This window comes from Meleagris gallopavo, chromosome 5 (genome assembly GCF_905368555.1).
Source record: "Meleagris gallopavo chromosome 5, MGAL_WU_HG_1.1, whole genome shotgun sequence".
NCBI lineage: Eukaryota > Metazoa > Chordata > Aves > Galliformes > Phasianidae > Meleagris > Meleagris gallopavo.
Window position 1 is genome coordinate 58061316 of NC_139408.1, and position 18398 is coordinate 58079713.

Sequence of the window (18398 nt, forward strand, 5' to 3'; positions counted from 1 at the left end):
GGCACTCACCGAGCTTCTCGACGAGGCGCAGCATGACTCCCCCGATGTGGATCTCCCCGGTGACCCTCAGGGTGACGTCGCGGCCCAGGTCGGTGACATGGACGCTCAGCTCCCACGTCCCGTCGGCGTAGCAGCCGTCCGGCATGCGGATCCCGTCCAGCGCCATGGCCCCGGCCTCCTGCGCGCAGAGAGCAGCGCTCAGCGCCGGCACGGCACCGCACGGCACGGCTCGGAGCGGGGCAGGGACGGAGGGAGGGAGGGAGGGAGGGACGGAGCCCGGGGGGCGCGGGGGGGGACAGCGCGGCCGCCCCCGAACCGCTGCCTGCGGGGCCGCCGTTTGGGGGCGGGGGGGAGAGAAGGGGCGGGCAGGGATGGGGTGGGAGGAGGAGGAGGAGGGACGAAGGAGGAGGAGGGGGATAATTAAAGGAAAAACGACCGCGGGCCCCTTGGCCTTTTATGGAAAAGAAGGACTGAGCGCGGCGGGGGCTGCTCCAACATCCGGGACTCGGAGCCGCACGGAGCGGCTCGCAGCGGCTCTCGTCGGCGGCGCGGCCCCGCGCGGTGCCCTGGAGGCCCCGGAGAGCGGCTCCGCTGGGAGCGGTGGAGCTCGTGGGGTTTTTCCGAGCCGGCCCGCGCTTCCAGCCTGGCTGCCGGTGGCTTTGGGATGTGTTCGTCGTGTCCCGTCGGTAGAACGCAAAGACAAAAGCCTCACCTTGGCGTCGTGGTTGGTGGAGCCGAGGCCGGGCGATGCGCTGCCGCCCTCCATCCCGACCGCCCGAGAGCTTAGGAAATGGGAACTGGCTGAACCGAGAGCCCGAGCCGGCACAAATACTGAAAAAAAACCCCCTATTATCCGCTTCCTGCAGCTCTCCACCCAATGATACATGCGTCCCGCCGAGGCAACCCGGCTTCCTGACCATCCGTCATGTGTGGAGGGAGCAGCACGGAGGGCAGGATGTGGCTGGCAGTGGCACCGTGTCCCATGGGAGCCGTTCCATTGCCCGTGGACTTGGGGATGGCACAGTCCTCAGCTTCCTGCGTGCCCATTCTATATGGCTCCGGAGATGGATAATTGATAGGGCAACAAAAACCTCATGGTGAGGATGATGGGGTCCCACCACTTCTTCCCTTTTGCTGTTATGATGGGATCCCCTTTCCTATGAGCGTTAAGGTTTAGCACACAAAGAGTGTGGAGGATTCAGGCTAGCATGGCAGATGGTTGGACCAGGTGATCTCAGAGATCTTTTCCAATGTTAATCCAACTCAAATCCTCCCTGGGCCTCACTCCTGGCCAGCAGAACCCATTTCTGCCTCCAAACCTGGGAGCTGGAGCCCAGCTTGCAGGGTGCCAACAGGGGAACACCGGCCCTTAACAGCAAAGCTCTCAGATCCTATCTCAGTGTTGTTCCAGTGCCAAACAACAGGGCCATACACAGAAAGGGTTACTCTGTGCTCCAGCCTTTTGGCTGAGCTTCCCAGCTGATGCAATGCATCACAGCCCTGCTGTGGCCACGTTGTGGCCACTACAGCTGACTGCTGCTGGTTTCTCCTGCCCTGAGCACCACTTGCTGCTCCGTTTCCCTGCTCTCAGGGTGTTGGTGGCCGGCAGACACCGTCCCCGGGGTCCCCATCCCATGCCGTGGGTGTGCACGGAGGCGGGCGGCCACATCACCAATGTGCTGCCGAGATTTGAGGCAAGGTCAGAAATGCACGGCGTGGGCTCATGCGTCAGAAGCAGCCAAGCATCCCCGGCTCTTCCCACTGTTTGCCAGAGCTCCGTGCTCCCTCCATGCAGCCATAGCCAAATAAGGTGCCGGAGCGCACGGCCGCTTCCATCAGGATGGAGGTGATGCCCAGCCCACTGCTGTCCTTTCCCAAGAAGCAACTCAATGGATATCGGGATGAAGTTGCCTTTGTTAAAGCCATTTTGCCTTTTTTTTTAGAACGTATTTTTAATTTTATTTCATTTTGAATGTTTAACTCCGTGCAGTCAGCTCGCTTTCCTACCTTGCTGCAGCAGAGCCGGTCAGACTGGCTCCCTCCAGGCTGACCGAAATCTGCACTCTAAGCTCTGCTGGGTGATGGGAGCAGGAGGAGGAGAAAAGGAGAAGCATTTTCCTGGCATTTCCTCCTTGCCCACCCGGGCAGTCTCCCCGTGCATCCCCATCTCCTTCAGCCTTTTGGATGTAGCCAAGGTTCTTTCCCACACGTGGCCATTTCCGAGCAGAGACAAGGTCACACTCCTGGCAAGGGAAGTGCGTTGGGTAGCTCTGCTTCCTGGTCTATTCCCAGCCACGTTCATTCTTTCCTGGCTTTGCCATTTCAGAAATGTCCACATGAAGCAGCTCTTTCATTTTTCTGAATGTATATCAGAGTGATGGAGCTGTGTCACAGCGACGTGTTGTACATAAGGAACCAACGTGTGGTGTAGGCACTGAGTTTGTCAGCATCCCAGTGGTAAAAGCACGGAACATTTCTGTGTTGAAGAGAACGGATGAAACACTGGAGAAGTGGAAGCTCAGTCTTTTTAGAGTGAATCCTAGAAGCATACAATGTGTTGGGTTGGAAGGAACCTCAAAGACCATCTGATTCCACTCCTGCTGTGGGCTGGGTGCCCTCAGCTCAGGCTGCCCATGGCCCATCCGTGGCCTCGGGCACCTCCTGGGATGGGGCACACATCTGGGCAATGAGAGAATCGTTGTAGCAACTCCCTCTTGTGACATTGCCAAGGTGAATCAGCATCTCCGTACCTCTCCTGCAGTCGTACAACTTTATTTCCCTGAGGAGACAGCTCCATCCAGGTGGGACTTGTAGGTCTGCAGACTCATGTCCTCGTGTCTTCAGGATTTGCCATTCGTCCTTCCAAAGGAAATGTGTGATTCTGGTGCCAAGGGTTGTTTAGTAGAGAGCTGTTAGGGTAGGATGGTTGGGTTGTGGTTGGACTCGATGATCTTTAAGGTCTTTTCCAACCTGAGCAATTCAATGATTCTGTGATTCTGAGATTATATTCTTGCTGAAACCAGGTGCTGGAAGAGCCTCCGGCTTTAGTGGGGACACGTGGCCAGATCTGCCCTCCTGATGGCTAAGGATGCTGAGACAGTCGTAGCCATCAGTGTGGTCCTTTGTGCCCAAAGGTTACAAAACTCATCCCTGAGGCTAGAATATATCCTAGCTTGCAAGAAATAGCTGCTCCCACATAAGAGGCAGAGCAAGCACCTCCCTCAAGCCAAACCAAGGGTTCATCACCCCAAACTACTGAGCATCACCCTGCACCCCTGCACTCCTGCTCAAACCACAACCTCACTGCAGGGCTCTTCCTCTTCTCTTCCTTTCCAGGAGCTGCAGGCACTTCAGTTCCCAAAATCCCGGGTGGGGAGGTTTACTTCCCAGCCTCATCCTCCGCACTCAGCAGTTTGCAGCAGTAACCCCGCTCTCTCCTTCCCGACCTGTGTCAGGCATGAGTTTCCTGTTGACATTAATCCCTCGGCCGCCGTTTATCTTCTGAGCTTTTTCGATCCCGCGGTCACATCCTTCTGATGTTCCAGCTGCTCCTGCTGCCTGTCGCTTCTCTGGGCCCAGAAAGGAGGGAATTTGCCCCGAATCGTCATCCAGATGACCCCAATGGTCATTATACGTAGATGTTCCTGGAGCAGACTCCGACCTAAAGGTCAGATGAGCTGGAGGGGGCTGTTAGCAGAAAGCTTGGGTGCGTGGGATGGAGAATTTAGGTGAATCCTGGTAAATTCTGCCCAAATTAATTCACCCTATGGCTGAAAATGCCCCTTCCAGTTCCTTCCCTGCTGCAACAGTGCACCACGAAGGTCAGTGTAACTCATTTTGGAAAATGCTGTTTCCAGAGGGAGATCCCAGGATCCAAGCAGTTTGTTGAGCTTCTTGGCTAGAAGTGACTTTGCAAAGTGCCTTCCTGCTTTGCACTTGCCCAAGAGTAACTCCAGCCCAGATGTTCTCCCCTAATCCACATCAAACCACTTTCTATTGTCCCTCTGATTTTTGGAGCTTTTGTCACTCCCACTCTGGCTTCTCTCCACCTCCAGAAGGCTCCCATTCATTTGGCCCTATGAACACAAAGCATTGCCCTGAGGCTGAGTTCCTGCCGTGGAGCAGAGGCTCTGCTGGGCTCTGTTTGGGTTGGAGAACCCAAATGTGCCACAAATGCTCCATCAGCAGCCCCAGAGCCGGCGGCTGTGGGGTGCCATGAGGAACACCTGGCATTCAAGAAGAACAAATGAGGATCACAAATAATTCATCTGATGGCTCCGAGACCATTATCTACAGAGCTGGCCAGAGAGTGCAGAGCATCCATTTGGATGGCTTTTGGATGCAGCAAGGGGGGAGGGGTGGGGAATATTCCCTGAATCATCACACCATGAATGATTCCTAGCTGCTGTTTGGGCCCTTCCAGGGCAGTTATTAGGATGAGAAGTTGAGCTGCGGGAAAACCCACCCCGTACATCTCCATCTGTGTGCTTTCAGGCTGCAGCCCCATGCCCTGCCCTGCATTTCCCGTTATCTCTGCAGCCCCAGCTCTCCCCTCCCCAACGGCCCTATGAAACTGGCTTTGTGCCCATGGGTTTTTCCTCTGGGGCTGCAGGGAGCAGCCAGGCTGAGCTCACCCTGTGTGCTGTGTTTGGGGATCCACAGCTGGAGCGCCCCTGTTCTGTGTCTGTATGGAGTGGCTGGGAATCAATTGGAGTCAGCAGCAAAACCCAGCAGGAACAACTCCACGTCCTGCTCCATCCTAATGTTTCACACAAGCAGACTGATAAAATCCCCTCATCCTGGACAATGAGTTTCCCAAGGCACTGCTTGACCCCACAGCGTTGCAAAAATCCCCAAAATGTGAACCAGGATTGGAAACGTAGCTGCGGGAACTGGCTGGATGACGGGGATGGGGGATCACTGAGATGGTTTTCTCATTGCAGAAACTGCGGTCTGGGTACTGGAGTGCTCCATGCTGGGCTGCGGCCCCAAAAACACGTTACGGAAATGGATTTTTGCTTCACCTCCCATGGTCCCAGCTACAACAGCGGCAGCTCAGGGGGTAAACAGGGAAATCCATCCCTCTGAGGATGCTGAGAGCAAACGTCCATTGCTCAAAGAGGAATAAAGGACGTGGAGCCAGGCACGCCACAGCAGCACAGTGAGCAGGGAGTTGCTGAAAAGTCCCACAGGTCAGACAGGTAGAGCAGTAGGCCCATAATTCCAGCTGGCCCTATAAATCACACCTTGCCCATAAATCCCATCCCCACCTGGGAAGCTCTGCAAAGCTGGCAAATGTGTGGGAGGGAGAGAAGGAGGAGGAGGAGGAGGAGGAAGGCACTGAGGATGGAGCTGATGGGGTTTGGCCACCGATGGGGTTTGGCTGCCCTTGTTCACGTGCTGCTGGAGAACAAACAGCCCCGAGTGAGTGCTCTTATCACAGCACATCATCACAGAGCTGTGAAATCAGAGCTGATAACAGGTATGGGAGCGAAGATGCCAACACCACGTGGGCACCGAGGCACTCGTGCCACCCTGATGGAGCCCCGATGGTGCTGCTTCACCCTGCAGGAGTTACCCCAGTTTGCCCCTGAGCCCATGCTGTGGGTGCATGGGGAGCAACCAGCATGTGAGAGCTCCAGCTGGGCATCCCTAAGTGTCCCCACGGCATCTGCACTGCTGCAGTGAGCAGCAGCCAAGCTCCGGAGATGGATGATGCCAGTGCTGGTGGTTCTGTGCTGGCTGGCATCAGTCCTCACTGGAAAGGTGAGCGCTGAGCAGGCAGTATTGCAGCTAATGCTGGAGAAATAGAGACAGAGCTGATCGGGGTGGTGTGATAAGGCGGGTGTGATTGAATCAGATGGACTTCGCAGAGCAGCAGAAGGGCTGGAGCGTGGTGGGGAGCTCAGAGGGAATGGGCACATGGGGACATCTGGGAGTTGTAGAGTCATAGGATGGAGTGGGTTGGAAGGGACCTCACAGCCCCCCCAACCCCACCCCTGCCGTGGGCTGCGTGCTCTCCAGCTCAGGCTGCCCAGGGCCCATCCATGGTCATGGGCACCTCCAGGGATGGGGCACCTGTACCTTCTTTGGACAACCTGTGCCAGGGCCTCACTGCCCTCTAAGTAAAAAATTTCCCCCCCAGAATATTCCCCAAACCTCACCAAAACACAGAATTGGGAGCTCCTAGGAGGTATGTAATCGATGAGGGAGGCTTGGAGGAATTTGGGCTGTTTGCCCTAGAGAAAGAGAGAGGTGATAACATCTTCAAGCAGATAATAGAGGGTTTGCCCAAAGCAGGAGGGATAAGGGGGTGGAAAATGCTCAGTTCCACAACAGAGAGGCAAAAAGTGATGGGGAGATCTGCTAGAAAGGGATTCAGGTGAGCCCTCGGGGGAGGCTGGAGAAGGAATAATCCAACCAGAAGATCATTTGCTGTCCGGACAGCTGCGGTGCCCCATCCTTGGAGGTGTCTGAGGCCATGGATGGGCCCTGGGCAGCCTGAGCCCCAGCCCATGGCGAGCGGCTCTGCAGCATGCCAGGATGCACAGCACAGAACGATCTTCCCAGGACCTCGCTTATTTTCCCATCCACACGGAAACATGGAAATGGAGAGGAGCTGAGACCTATTTTGGCTGCCCGATGTGCTTTTTCCTCCCTGGGGGTTTGTAAGCGAGATCCTGTGAAGCCATTGCTGTTTATCCCGGGCTTGCAACCTCTAGCTCTTTATTTTGCTTGCTTTTAAATAACACCAACATCGGGCTCCACTGGGTTCTCTGAGAGATTTCTTTTCAAGGCAGAGCCCAGGAGATCTGGCTGTCACACTGTTTTATCCAAGCACAAATGCCCCATCCCTCCTACTGGGACCGCAGTGCTGCCATCATTCCCTTTGCTTCGGGCAGTGGAGCTGCTGCCAGATGAGCACATGGGTTACAGCAATGTGTTCCTTGCAGGGAAAGCCTTCGCCTCCTCAGCGATGGCAGCACCCAGCCAGGAAAAACAGCGATAGGAAAGAATAAGGAAAAGAAAAATGACAGCAAGAAACCAAAGTTCATCAAATCCTATGGAAAAGAGATGGAAGAGTCACTGCTGGGTGTCCACGGAGAGGTCACTGGTACCATGTGGAAAACCAACAAGGGTTGGTCATTGGCAATGTGCCCTTCCCATAAGGGATCTGGTATGGACATGGCATCCAAGAGCTCATAGAATCATTAAGGAGAAAGAAAAAGAAAAGCAAAAAGCAAAATAGTTCTTTGCAGAATAGCTGCTCCAGAGAACCTGGGTGACATTTCCAGCAGGGCAAGGCATGCTCCACGGTCATGTCCCAGCTAATACAAGGAAGATATGGGCTTGTTTCCAAGCGCTCTGGCTTGGGGCCAGCTGCTTAACTCTTGGCATCTCAGTTCCTCAGCTGGAAGCAGGCGGGCTGTTCTGCATGGCTTCTCCTGGGCTGGTCAGGTATGGGGAGGTGAGGATGGGACACACTGTAGCCCCAGCACTGCGGGGTGGTTGGAGTAGGGATCACAGGACGGGGCTGAAATGCAAGCAATGTGCAAAAGCCCCCAGGATGGCTCTCAGAACCCTGCTCCCGTGCTCAAAGCTTGTTTTTCTGCAAGATTGGGCTTATTGTTGGGTGGATACATGGTCTGCTTCATGGGGAGCTGCTCCATCCCGGCACTCGGAGTTGCCCACTGCCCTCATCCTACTCTATAATTCTGTAGAATTCCATAGATTCCTGCTTATTCTGCGATTCCATGATCCTTTGATTCCATGATGCTATGATATGCAGCCCATGGGCAGCTCCAGCTCTGCTCCCCGGGACCCATCCGGGGGATTTTGGAGCTGGTGGAGACGATTCACAGACAGCACCGCAAACTGCAAAACCGTATGTCAGGAAGGAGGCAGCAAGCATCCTAACCAGAAACATATTTGGGGAGTGAGTCAGTGGGGGGGGCGGGGGAAGCAAAAAGAAAGTTGCGCCCTTTTGCTTGATGAAAAAAGCATATGGCAACAGCCAGCGATGTGAGCAACATTCCCCGCTCCGACAGCAGTGCCAGAAAGCAAAATCATGACTCAACCTTTGCGTTTCATCCAAATCTAAAGAGAAATCTCACTCAGGAGGGGTATCTTCGGGGGCAGCCAGCGATGTAGTGTGTTAATTAACTAAATGGTTTGGGAGAACGAAGTCATTTTGCAGAAGTTTGTAGGCTCATTTGGAAGCTCTGCTTCAAAACACTGCTTCGAGTGTGGAGAAACAAGTGGGATACACAAATCTGTGCACACATGCTTTTCCCAGAGCCCACAGACCAGACCTGCAAGGACCTCAATGCTTTGTGCAGAAACATCTTGCGTCCAGAAGTGCTTCACTGAAGGCCACGAACACATCGGTGTAACTCACGAATCCGAGAGGGCTGAGAATGCCATTGTGATGATGAAATATAACCAGCGATTGGCAAAGCCTTCACTGCAGCATCCCTGCACTGGACAGTGGCAAGCACCCAGCACTGATGTCCTGGGAGCTGTGACTGCAGATGTCAGAAATGCAATGTTGGGTCAGCGACCACGGGAAGCAAACATTAATTCCCCTGGTGAACAGATGTGGGCTGCAGCACGCAGGTTGCTTTCGTGACAGCACAGCACGCAGCTTTGGGAGGAATGGCTCTGCCCTCTTCCTTTTTTTTCCTGCAGCCTTTCCCTCCCTCCCTTCCCCTGCTGATTTTTAATAATTCTGTTTATAGGAAAATGTTATAAAATAAGGCTTGCATGCAAGGGGCAGTCTGGTAAGCATACTGGAGAAACCCCAAGGAGTGCGCCAAGAGGCAGAGCCGTCCCATCCCACTGCGACACGCTTTGTTAACAGAAAACGTTTGGCTGCTGTTCCAGCGTGAGCCCTTCTTGCAAAGTACACACACACGGCTGAACAGGAGTGCTGTGAAGCAGCAACGAGACACGGCGCTGGTGGGAGCAGCTGGAGCTGAGCAGTGCTGGTTTGGGGCTGACCCATCCTCCTTAGCAAGGAAGTCTCACCATGTCCGTACTGAGAGAATCGTATCGTGGAATCACAGCATGGTTGGGTTGAGTTGGGTTGGAAGAGACCTCAGCGTCCCCCCAGACCCGCCTGCTGTGGGCTGGGTGCCCCCACCAGCTCATGCTGTCCGGGGCTCCATCCATGGTCCTGGGCACCTCCAGTGATGGGGCACCCACAGCTGCTGGGAAGCAGCCTGCCCAGCCTGGCTCCCAGCAATGAAGCCCTGCAAATCCCCATGTTGCACTGCAGCCCCACGGGCATCTCTGCCCTGTGCCCACTTCCACCAGCCCACCCAGCCCATCCTCTTCAATCATTCACAGGTCTCTTTTCCACTGTGGAAACTCACTTCCAGAAGCACAAACTTGGAGAACACACTGTGGAACATGTGGTCCATTGGCTTCATTGCCAAGAGTATCACAGGCTGCCCAGAGAGCTGTGGATGCTCTCCAAGACCTCCAGGATCAGCCTTCCAGCCCCACCATGCCCACTGACCATATCCTCAGATCCACATCTCTATGGTTCTGGAACACTCCAGGGCCGGTGACTCCACCACTCCCTGTGTTGTGCTGGCAAATCAGAGGGCAAAAGTCTGGATTCATAAGGAACTGGATAAGATTAAGTCATTTCTTCTTCAAACAGCTATTACTGATTCAAAACCTATGCTGATAGAGACTTCTTACAAACTCAGAAAGCAGTTAAAACCCCCAAACGAGATACTTCAGCACAAACAAACTTGACATTTTGTTTTAAACTGGAGGCCAAGAATCTTCTTTATCAAACAGCACAGTGAAATGTCAAGACCCTTCAAGAGGCTGCTCTTCAAGTGCAAAGTATGGCATTGCTCTGGGATGTGATACAGACACATAGATAAACTGAAAGAGCCATGAAAGCAAGAAGAACAAAGCGGCTGTGGGGTCTGCAGAGCTCCGGGCAGGGAGGTTTCCACAGCACCTCTCCCACCTCCATGCTTGGGATCAATGAGGCATGGAAAACCATGACACCATGTTTGTTGTGGACTCATTGACTTCTCACACCCAAAGAGAAAGGACGCAGCTGAGGGCTGCTGCAGGGAGATGGGGCATCTTCAGTGGAAGGGCTGAGAGTGGAATTTGTTTTCTAGTGGGACCAGAGAGCACTGACCTCCAGGGTGATCTAGAAGCTCAACAGCCAGGCATATTGGGCTTTTTCCTGTTCCTTGGAGACACTGAATGTGCACGCTCAACTCGTCCATGTTGGATGGAGCTCTGGGCCTGATCTGGTAGGGGGCAGCCAACCCATTGCAGAAGTGGGACTGGGGGGCTGGGAGGTCCCTTTCAACCCAACCCAATCCATAACTCTATGGCGGGAGCTTGAAAATGGGAGGGCTTTGAGGTCCCTTCCAACCCAACCATTCTAGGATTTTATCATCCTGGAGGATGAGCTCATCCATGTGGGCTGAGCTGACACTGAGCTCTAGGAGAAGTCTCCTGGATCATGACAGCAAAATGTCTCTTGGATTTCAAACGGGTTGCAGGGCTTCAACTTGTACGTCTTGAGAATGCACAGACTGTGCTGCAACAAGCAAGCTTCAATGCCAGCAAACTGAATTCAAAGCAGAAATTAGATCAAAAATCTTCAGAGGAGGTTTGAGATAATGGGCAGTAGGGAAGTGGTACTGAAAACATACCTGGGGAAGAGGGAGGGAAAAATAAACCTGGACAAAGTTCGCTTTTTTGGAAAATGCTTATTAAGTGCAGGCAAAATGCAGAGTTTAATAAAAATGCCAGGCTGATAAACCAGAAAATGGGACTGTCACATGGATGATAATCTGGGGGACAGACTTTCTAGTGGGGGTCTGTTGTGATAGGACAAGGGGAAATGGTTTCAAACTAAAGTAGGGGAGAGTTAGGTTGGATATAAGGAAGAAGTTTTTTACATTACAGATGGTGAGCACTGCACAGGTTGACCAGAGAGGTGGTGGTGCCCCATCTCTGGAGAAACCCAAGGTCAGGGGATGGGCTCTGAGCACTGCAGGGAGTGGAGCCAGAGGGCCTTGAAGGGCCCCTTCCAACTCAAACCATTCTATGAGTCGATGAAAATCAGCGAAGACATCAGAGAGGGACTCTGAGGCAGAAACCTCAACTCCAAGCCAATAACAGAAAAATAGGAAAGGGAATGACATTTGAAATAAACTCGTGGGGCAGAGGGCACACAAATGTACATTAACTATCTAACCGCAAACAGTTGACATAGTGCTGAATGAAGTAAAAGAAATCAATTCCCACCCATTCAGCTCGAGGCACAGCTGAGTGGTGTGGGAAAGGAGCAGCAGGACAAACAGTGCAGGAGGTGGCAACCAGGTGGAATATAGACAAGAGAATGGACACTTCTTTCTGATTAGCCTCAAACTGATAAGGAGCTGAAATAATTGAAGGTGGCCAGCTGGGCTGTCACTGCAAAATAAAGCAGCAGCAGAAAGCAAGCATGGAATCACAGAATCATTAAGGCTGGAAAACACCTCCAAGATCCCCAAGCCCAACCCCAGCCCACCCCACCATGCCCACTGCCCACATCCCTCAGTGCCACATCTTCACAGCTCTGAAACACCTCCAGGGACGGTGACCCCACCACTGCTGGGCAGCTGTGCTACTGCACAGAAGAAGAGACTGTTCCTAATATCCAACCTGAACCTCACCTGGCACAACTTGAGGCCATCACCTCTCGCCCTGTTGCTGGTCACCTAGCAGCTATGATGGAAGAATTAGGAGCAAAGGGATGAAATTCAGTAAAATAATTTAAAAAATTGAAGGAGGTTATCTGCAAAATGACCTTGTATTAAAAGACAGCCAAGCAGTGAGCATCAAATTTGGACAAAGAAACTGAAGGACGAGCGTAGGAAAACAGCTGAGGATCAGTCAGGAGACGACAACAAGGCGGTTCATTGCCCTTATCTTGTGTTCTCAAGAAAAACCATCCGCCAACACAGCTCGTAAGGCTAAACATCTCTCTGCGAATGAAAACAAGCTGGTCACTGGAAGCCAGCACATTCCAGCTCTATATTCTGCTGCAGACCATCTGACCAGAAAGTTTTAAGCGTGAAATTAAGAATCCAGTGTGCGGTGATAGGGCTCTGCTTGAGGCTGTGCTGTGCTGCAGACATGGGGCAGCCCTTTTTTTGTCTAATGGCTTTAAAGCGCCGTTATCAAAGAACAAATCATCTTTGCAAGAGGAGAAGAGAGGCTTTTTGAGAATTAAAAAGATGAAAATCAGCCTATAACACGCGTCATATGCTTGTATGCGCTTTCAAATAAACCTCCATTTATTCCTCAGGCGTGCCTTCTTTGTCACAATGTTAGGAATGCTTCTCAAATGCTGGACCAGAATCCGCTCCATGAGAGCAGGACGAAGGCAAGGCGATGCTCAGCTCCTGCCCCTCTCCCTGCTTGCCCCAGAGGTACACAGGAGGCACACGAGGATCCCAGCCCTTATATGGAGCGCACTCTGCAGGCTCCAGCACGTCCCGGTGCGGGGAAAAGAGCCATCCCATAAATCTGAAACATGTTCTGGACAACAGCAGAGTTTACGCAGACCACAAGAATTGTAGGAATTAACCCCCTCTGCGTGCAGCACTGAAAACAAGATCTCGTGGAGATGCAGTGCTGGGAGGGGTGGTGCAGCTGTGACACCATCCAACCCTGAGCACAAACCGGGAGCATTCGGAAATGTTTTGCATGTTCCAAACATAAAAGGAGATTCTCCTTTTATGTTCAAGTTCTCCTAATTAAGAAGGGTTGATTGAACAACGAAAGCAGCCGCAAAAACAAAAGCCTGTTTTCTGGAACAGAGGTGTCAAACTCCCCTCCACTTAAAGGGCAGACCTGAATTTTTAATGATTATTCATCAACCAAGGTGAACTTGCCAGGCATGAGTTACGATTCACTGAGGCCAAAAGGATTTAATAGCCAGAGTTCCACAGAGCCCATGTCTTGCTGCATTTATAGCAGCACCGTTCCCATCATCTTCTGCCCTTCCCCCCCACTTCCCATTCCTCCCTTTACCCCCTCTGCACTGTTTATCCCTTTATAATTGCTGCTAAATCCCTAACCACAACACACAGCCTCACGCCCTGTTCCTCCCCCATTGCACCGCACGCTCGGGCACAAACAAGAGCCCAAGCAGCAGAGCTGCTGCCCTCCCCCTCCCAAATTTCAGGAGGGAAGGACGCTGGTTGGGGCTGCTGGTCCCACATCTGTTTACATTGAGAACGCGGCTATTGGCTGACACCACGGCCTCATCCTTTGCAAAGGAAAGCTGAGATTCTGCAGCTTCTAAACATGCCATACAGACCACAAATACCCGAGCCAGAGGCAGCGCAGAGGCTGTGGATCTGACACTTCTGCTCATGAGCTGTGCATGGCTTAAGATCCCAGCAGTGACCTTTTAGTGCTTCATTGGGAGATATTTCCTTTCATCACAACACATCCCTCTTGGAGGCTCCTGAATTAGTTTCAGATACAAATCCAATCTAAGTCCTGCTATCCTCAGGTCTCACCGAGTTTATATAATGCTGCTCTCCTTCCTCTTGACGGCTCCTTGCATGTCTATATTCACAGACAAATATATGTTTCTATACAGAAACACATATGTACACATCTAATCACGGCAAAGGTATCCTCTACACTGAGGTCAAAGCCTTCATACGTTTCAGAGACACGTGGGACCTGGCCAAGCAATGACTCACCTTTGAGAAGAAGGTGATTAACGTCATTTGTGTGAAACCACAAATATTTATTTTAATGAAAAAATACTTAAAGTGTGCCACAGTGTCCATATATTCATCTGAATAGTAGTACAAAGATATGCATTTCTGAGAAAAAGTCTTAACGCTGTAGAAAATAAATGTGGTTCTTAAATTATGTCAAAAGAAACCAGTAAAAAAGTAATGATTTATACACTGGGATAAAATGAAACAGAGATAATAAATTATAATTACAGTATTTCATATCCTCGTGGTGCTTTTCAGCGTTGGTTTCTCCACGTGCCAAGTAGAACACAGCCCAGCAGCCAGCACTCAGAATGGTACTGTGGATAACAGGATGTGGAGCTGAACAGATCCTAGAGAAACGACACCACTGTTCGTTATTGACTGACACATACAACATTGGAACATGGCAGTTTTAGGTTTGTAAGTAACACATACTTTGTTAATGGAAATTAATTTCGCTTTTTTTTTTTTTTTTTTTTTTAAATCAACTCCTCTTTTTATACTTTAATGAACTAAACAGCAATTATGGTCATCAACAAGAATGTCACCCGAGCACAATGCACAATGGTGCGTAAGTGGTGCTGCACGTTGTGTCGTCTTTTTATGCAAAGTCAACAGGAATTTGGAACAATTTCAGGTCCGATTAAGCACTGCAAAACGTTTGAAACTATAAAGTGCTTTTCCATACAAATCATTTTTGCTCCTTAGAAACAGGAAAAAATCCAAACATGCACTTAAACCTGAAACCTCCATGCCATACATACTGCGGTTTAACATCTGTTTTGTGCCACTGGTTTTCAGATTTCCTTTCCCATCCCTCCCAACCCCCAGTCAAAAATTCAGATAGCGTCCAAATTGGATTTGTCAGTATCATCCTGGTCGTGTTTGTACATGAAGGTTAGGAGGAAAAGAGCAATATCCAGAGATGACCAATAGGCAGTGTGCGACGTGACTGCAGACCAGTATCTGCTCTCCACCAGACCTTCCCTGAGCTCGAAATCAATCCTGTGCTCCAGTTCCACTAGAAGAAAGAGAAATGCTGTTAGAATTGTATGTCAGTGGAAGGAAGAGAAATCCTTGCTTATTTGTCTGTCACCTTTATGTTCTGATTCTGCAGAAACCAAACCTAAAGCTTGAAAAAGAGCTGGTATATAAATATGTATATATATTTAAGTAACTGTATATAAGCTTTGTGTACCGATTATAGAAATAAATCTATGCTCCTTATGATAACTACACAGAAATACCCAGGAGATGCTGAGATCCTGTCAGCAAACTCTGTCAGGAGGGGGATGCTCAGAGCCTGCAGCAATGAAGGGATCTCTGGCAGCTGAATCCCCATTCAGACTACATGCAGTACGACGTGCTTTCAGAAAACCATAGCTCCAGCCTTTTTAATTTCCAGATTATTCCAAATATGTTTCAGCAGTTATCCTTTCATTGTAATGGCTGCTTTGATTAATACCACATTCAGAGCAATTCTCACTGCATGTTTCACTGGGCCAATGGCTGACCTATTGTGAAGGCACTTCAGTGGTTAGAAAATCTCTGCAAGGAGCAATAGAATGAAAAGGACAAAACTAAAAGCCTGCTTAGCTACAAAAGCCAAAACCCCATATTGAGTAAAAAATGCAGCCATTTATCAAAGGCAATTTCAAGGAATTTTAATTCTTGGCTGGGAAAGAGCATAAATGGAGCATCACAACAAGCGCTGCCTCCGCGGTCATGGCACAGCAGCACTGGGGAGTGACAGCCCTTCATCTCTCACAGCGGCGTTTCGCTGCTTTCCAAACACAGCAAGGAATGGGAGTCAGAGCCTCTGCATACCAGGAGACAACCACAGTCATTTCCACTGAGATGCATGCATTCAGAACCAGTCGCTCTGCAGCAAAAACACCCCGACCAACCCCGTCTCCGTTACAGAAGCCTGGGAGGAAGCCAAACCCCACTGCAAGCCACTCTCTCGGAAGCAGACACTCGGGCCATGGATTGCATCACTCTGCCCACAGATTCGTGGCCTCTGCTCCAAGTTCTCCTCCTGTAGATGGGATTTCACAGAATCACAGAATGGCCCGGGTTGGAAGGGACCTCAAGGATCACGAAGCTCCAACCCCCCGCCACAGGCAGGGCCACCAACCTCCACATCTCACAGCAGCCCAGGCTGCCCAGGGCCCCATCCAACCTGGCCTTGAACACCTCCAGGGATGGACGGGGCATCCACAGCCTCTCTGGGCAGCTGTTCCAGCACCTCACCACTCTCACAGCAAACAACTTCCCCCTCACATCCAACTGAAATCTGCCCTCCCTCAACTTCAAACCATTTCCCCTTGTCCTGCTGTTATCTCCCCTTTCCAAGAGCTGACTCCCCTCCTGTCTGTAGGCTCCCTTTAGGTACTGAAGGCTGCAATGAGGTCACCCTGCAGCTTCTCTTCTCCAGGCTGAACAAGCCCAGCTCCCTCAGCCTCAGTCTTTGTAGCAGAGGTGCTGCAGCCCCCTGACCATCTTTGTGGCTCCTCTGGACCCTCTCCAACAGCTCCCTGTCTTTCCTGTACAGGGATCTCCAAATCTGGACACAGTATTGCAGATGGGATTTCAGCAAAGAGGGATGTGGGAATTGTGCAGGAGACCTCAACGTGCCACCATGCAAAGGGACCTCATCAAGAGCTCCACAATACTGGCTGCCACACAACTCCATTTCCTTGAAGTTCAAAACCAACTCTCTGTCCGCAGCAGTGACTCAGGCAAGTTATCTGCTGGAAGTGGCAGCAATCAACAGACTGCAATGCATCATGTGAATGCAATCACAAGATACAACAGTGCTACCACTTGTGACTGCTTAGATTGCAAAAGCCCCGCCTTGCGATGAGAAGTTTAAAAATAAAGTATGAATGTCTGTAAAGGAAGTATATGTACTTTTTAAAAAATCCCAGCTGCTAAAATTGCAGTCTGTGCTCTGGGCGGTTCAGAGCAGGACAAGGATGGCCTCTGTTTCCAGCCATACCTGCATTTAAATAGAGATTGCTTCAGAACTGCAAATGTGTGGGGAAATTTACATAAATTCATTTCATTACAGAGGCTGAAATTCTTGAAGCAATCATTTTGCTTTCCCTAGAGATAGTCTAGAAACTACTGATGGACAGGTCTCGTTAGCTAAAACTCATACACACATATATGTGTGTGAGTATATGTGACAGGCACAAATACACAGACAAATGTTTTTTAAGAGGACAAAAAAAAAAAAAAAAAAAAAGATAACAGGGAGAACAAAGTCAGTAATTTTGTACAGCCTTCAAAGAATCACAGAATGGCTGAGGCTGGAAGGGACCTCTAGAGCTGACATGGTCCAATGCCCTGCTCAAGGAGGGATAGCCAGAGCTGGAGCCCAGCACTGTGCATGGGTGGTTTTTGGAGATCTCCAAAGAGAGACCCCACAGCCTCTCTGGGCCGCTTGTTCCAGTGCTCTGCCACCCGCATAGCTCAGAGTGATGGCCAGAGGGAATGTCCTGTGCTCCAGTTTATGCCCACTGCCTCTTGTCCTGGCACTGGGCACCACTGCACAGAGCCTGGCTCTGTCCTCTCCACACCTCCCTTCAGGTATTAATGGACACGGATGGGATCTCTGACTATCCTCAGCTCCAGGCTGAGCAGCCCCAGCTCTCGGCCCCTCCTCACAGCAGAGCTGTTTCAGGCCCTGCAGCACCTCGCTGGCCCACGCTGGGCTCTCTCCACTATGCCCAGGCCTCTCCTCTACTGAGGGCCCAGAACTGGGCCCAGTACCCCACGTGCGGCCTCATCAGCACTGAGCAGGGGCGAGGATCCCCTCCCTTGACCTGCTCAGCACTCCCACAAGACACACGCAGCCCACTGGAGATCTTGTTCCCACAAGGGACGTAAGGTGGGCTAGTCACTAACACGTGGGTTCGAGGAAGCCCGCGCTGCTCTGTGAGAAAGGCGGCGTTCCCACAGTGCTCTTCTTGTCGTCCCCTTCCGCTCCATCTTTTCCTGGCTCTGCAGTCTGTGTACTTGAGCGACCAAATCTCGAAAACAGCATCCCTCCGAGGCCCTTCCCAATGCTCGCAGCTCCTGAGCTCAGCAAAAACAAACAAACAAAAGGAAAACAAGCACGAGGTCAGCCAATTCAAACTGCAAATTAAAGCCGCCGCTGTACCCGTCAATTAGAGCGGGGTGATGGAAAACACTATTCATGCTTTTCTAGGGTGGGAACAGCTTATCTGACTGAAGTGTACGCTGTTTATCGTGACGCTAATCTAGTGGACAAGCAAAGGCTGTAATTTGGAACCTGTAGTTACGGGGAACAAAAAAATAGATGAGAATGCTTTTGCAGAAAGGAATCCGGAATTTTTAGGTCTGTGTTGTAATTCCTCCTTTATAGAAAGTTTAAGACAAACTGTGATGCTACCTTCTGAACCTAAGAATCCCAAGGGAATATTTAAGAGACTTCTTTTGTTTGTGGTCTCATGATGAAATAACTCTTACAGAGCTTTAGAAATACTCTATCATCCTTCAATACAACTCCTTTGGTTGCTCAGGAAGAAAGGTGTAAAAGCTAGGAAAAGATCTGAGATGTTTTCTCCTGACTTTGCTGCCACCGTATGGACGAGACAC

General features: G+C 51.0%; 2 protein-coding genes across 7 annotated transcripts in view; both read right to left on the reverse strand.

Moving 5' to 3' along the window:
• FERMT2 (FERM domain containing kindlin 2) overlaps positions 1-271 on the reverse strand; it is a 36506-nt gene extending 36235 nt beyond the window's left edge. For 3 of the 4 annotated variants that reach the window (XM_085225970.1, XM_085225969.1, XM_085225968.1), the window contains exon 1: positions 10-270. In XM_085225970.1, coding sequence (XP_085082096.1) covers positions 10-166 — 157 coding nt within the window. In that variant the 5' untranslated portion in view covers positions 167-270. Of the gene's footprint in view, positions 1-9 lie in introns of all 4 variants that reach the window. The other variant, XM_010712166.4, reaches the window with a different exon arrangement.
• A 13503-nt stretch (positions 272-13774) lies between these two features.
• DDHD1 (DDHD domain containing 1) overlaps positions 13775-18398 on the reverse strand; it is a 62713-nt gene continuing 58089 nt past the window's right edge. For all 3 annotated transcript variants that reach the window (XM_010712189.2, XM_085225966.1, XM_085225965.1), the window contains 2 exons: positions 17685-17855; positions 13775-14793 (listed from right to left, as the gene is read on the reverse strand). In XM_010712189.2, the coding sequence (XP_010710491.2) occupies positions 14612-14793; positions 17685-17855 (353 nt within the window). In that variant the 3' untranslated portion in view covers positions 13775-14611. The remainder of the gene's footprint in view (positions 14794-17684; positions 17856-18398) is intronic.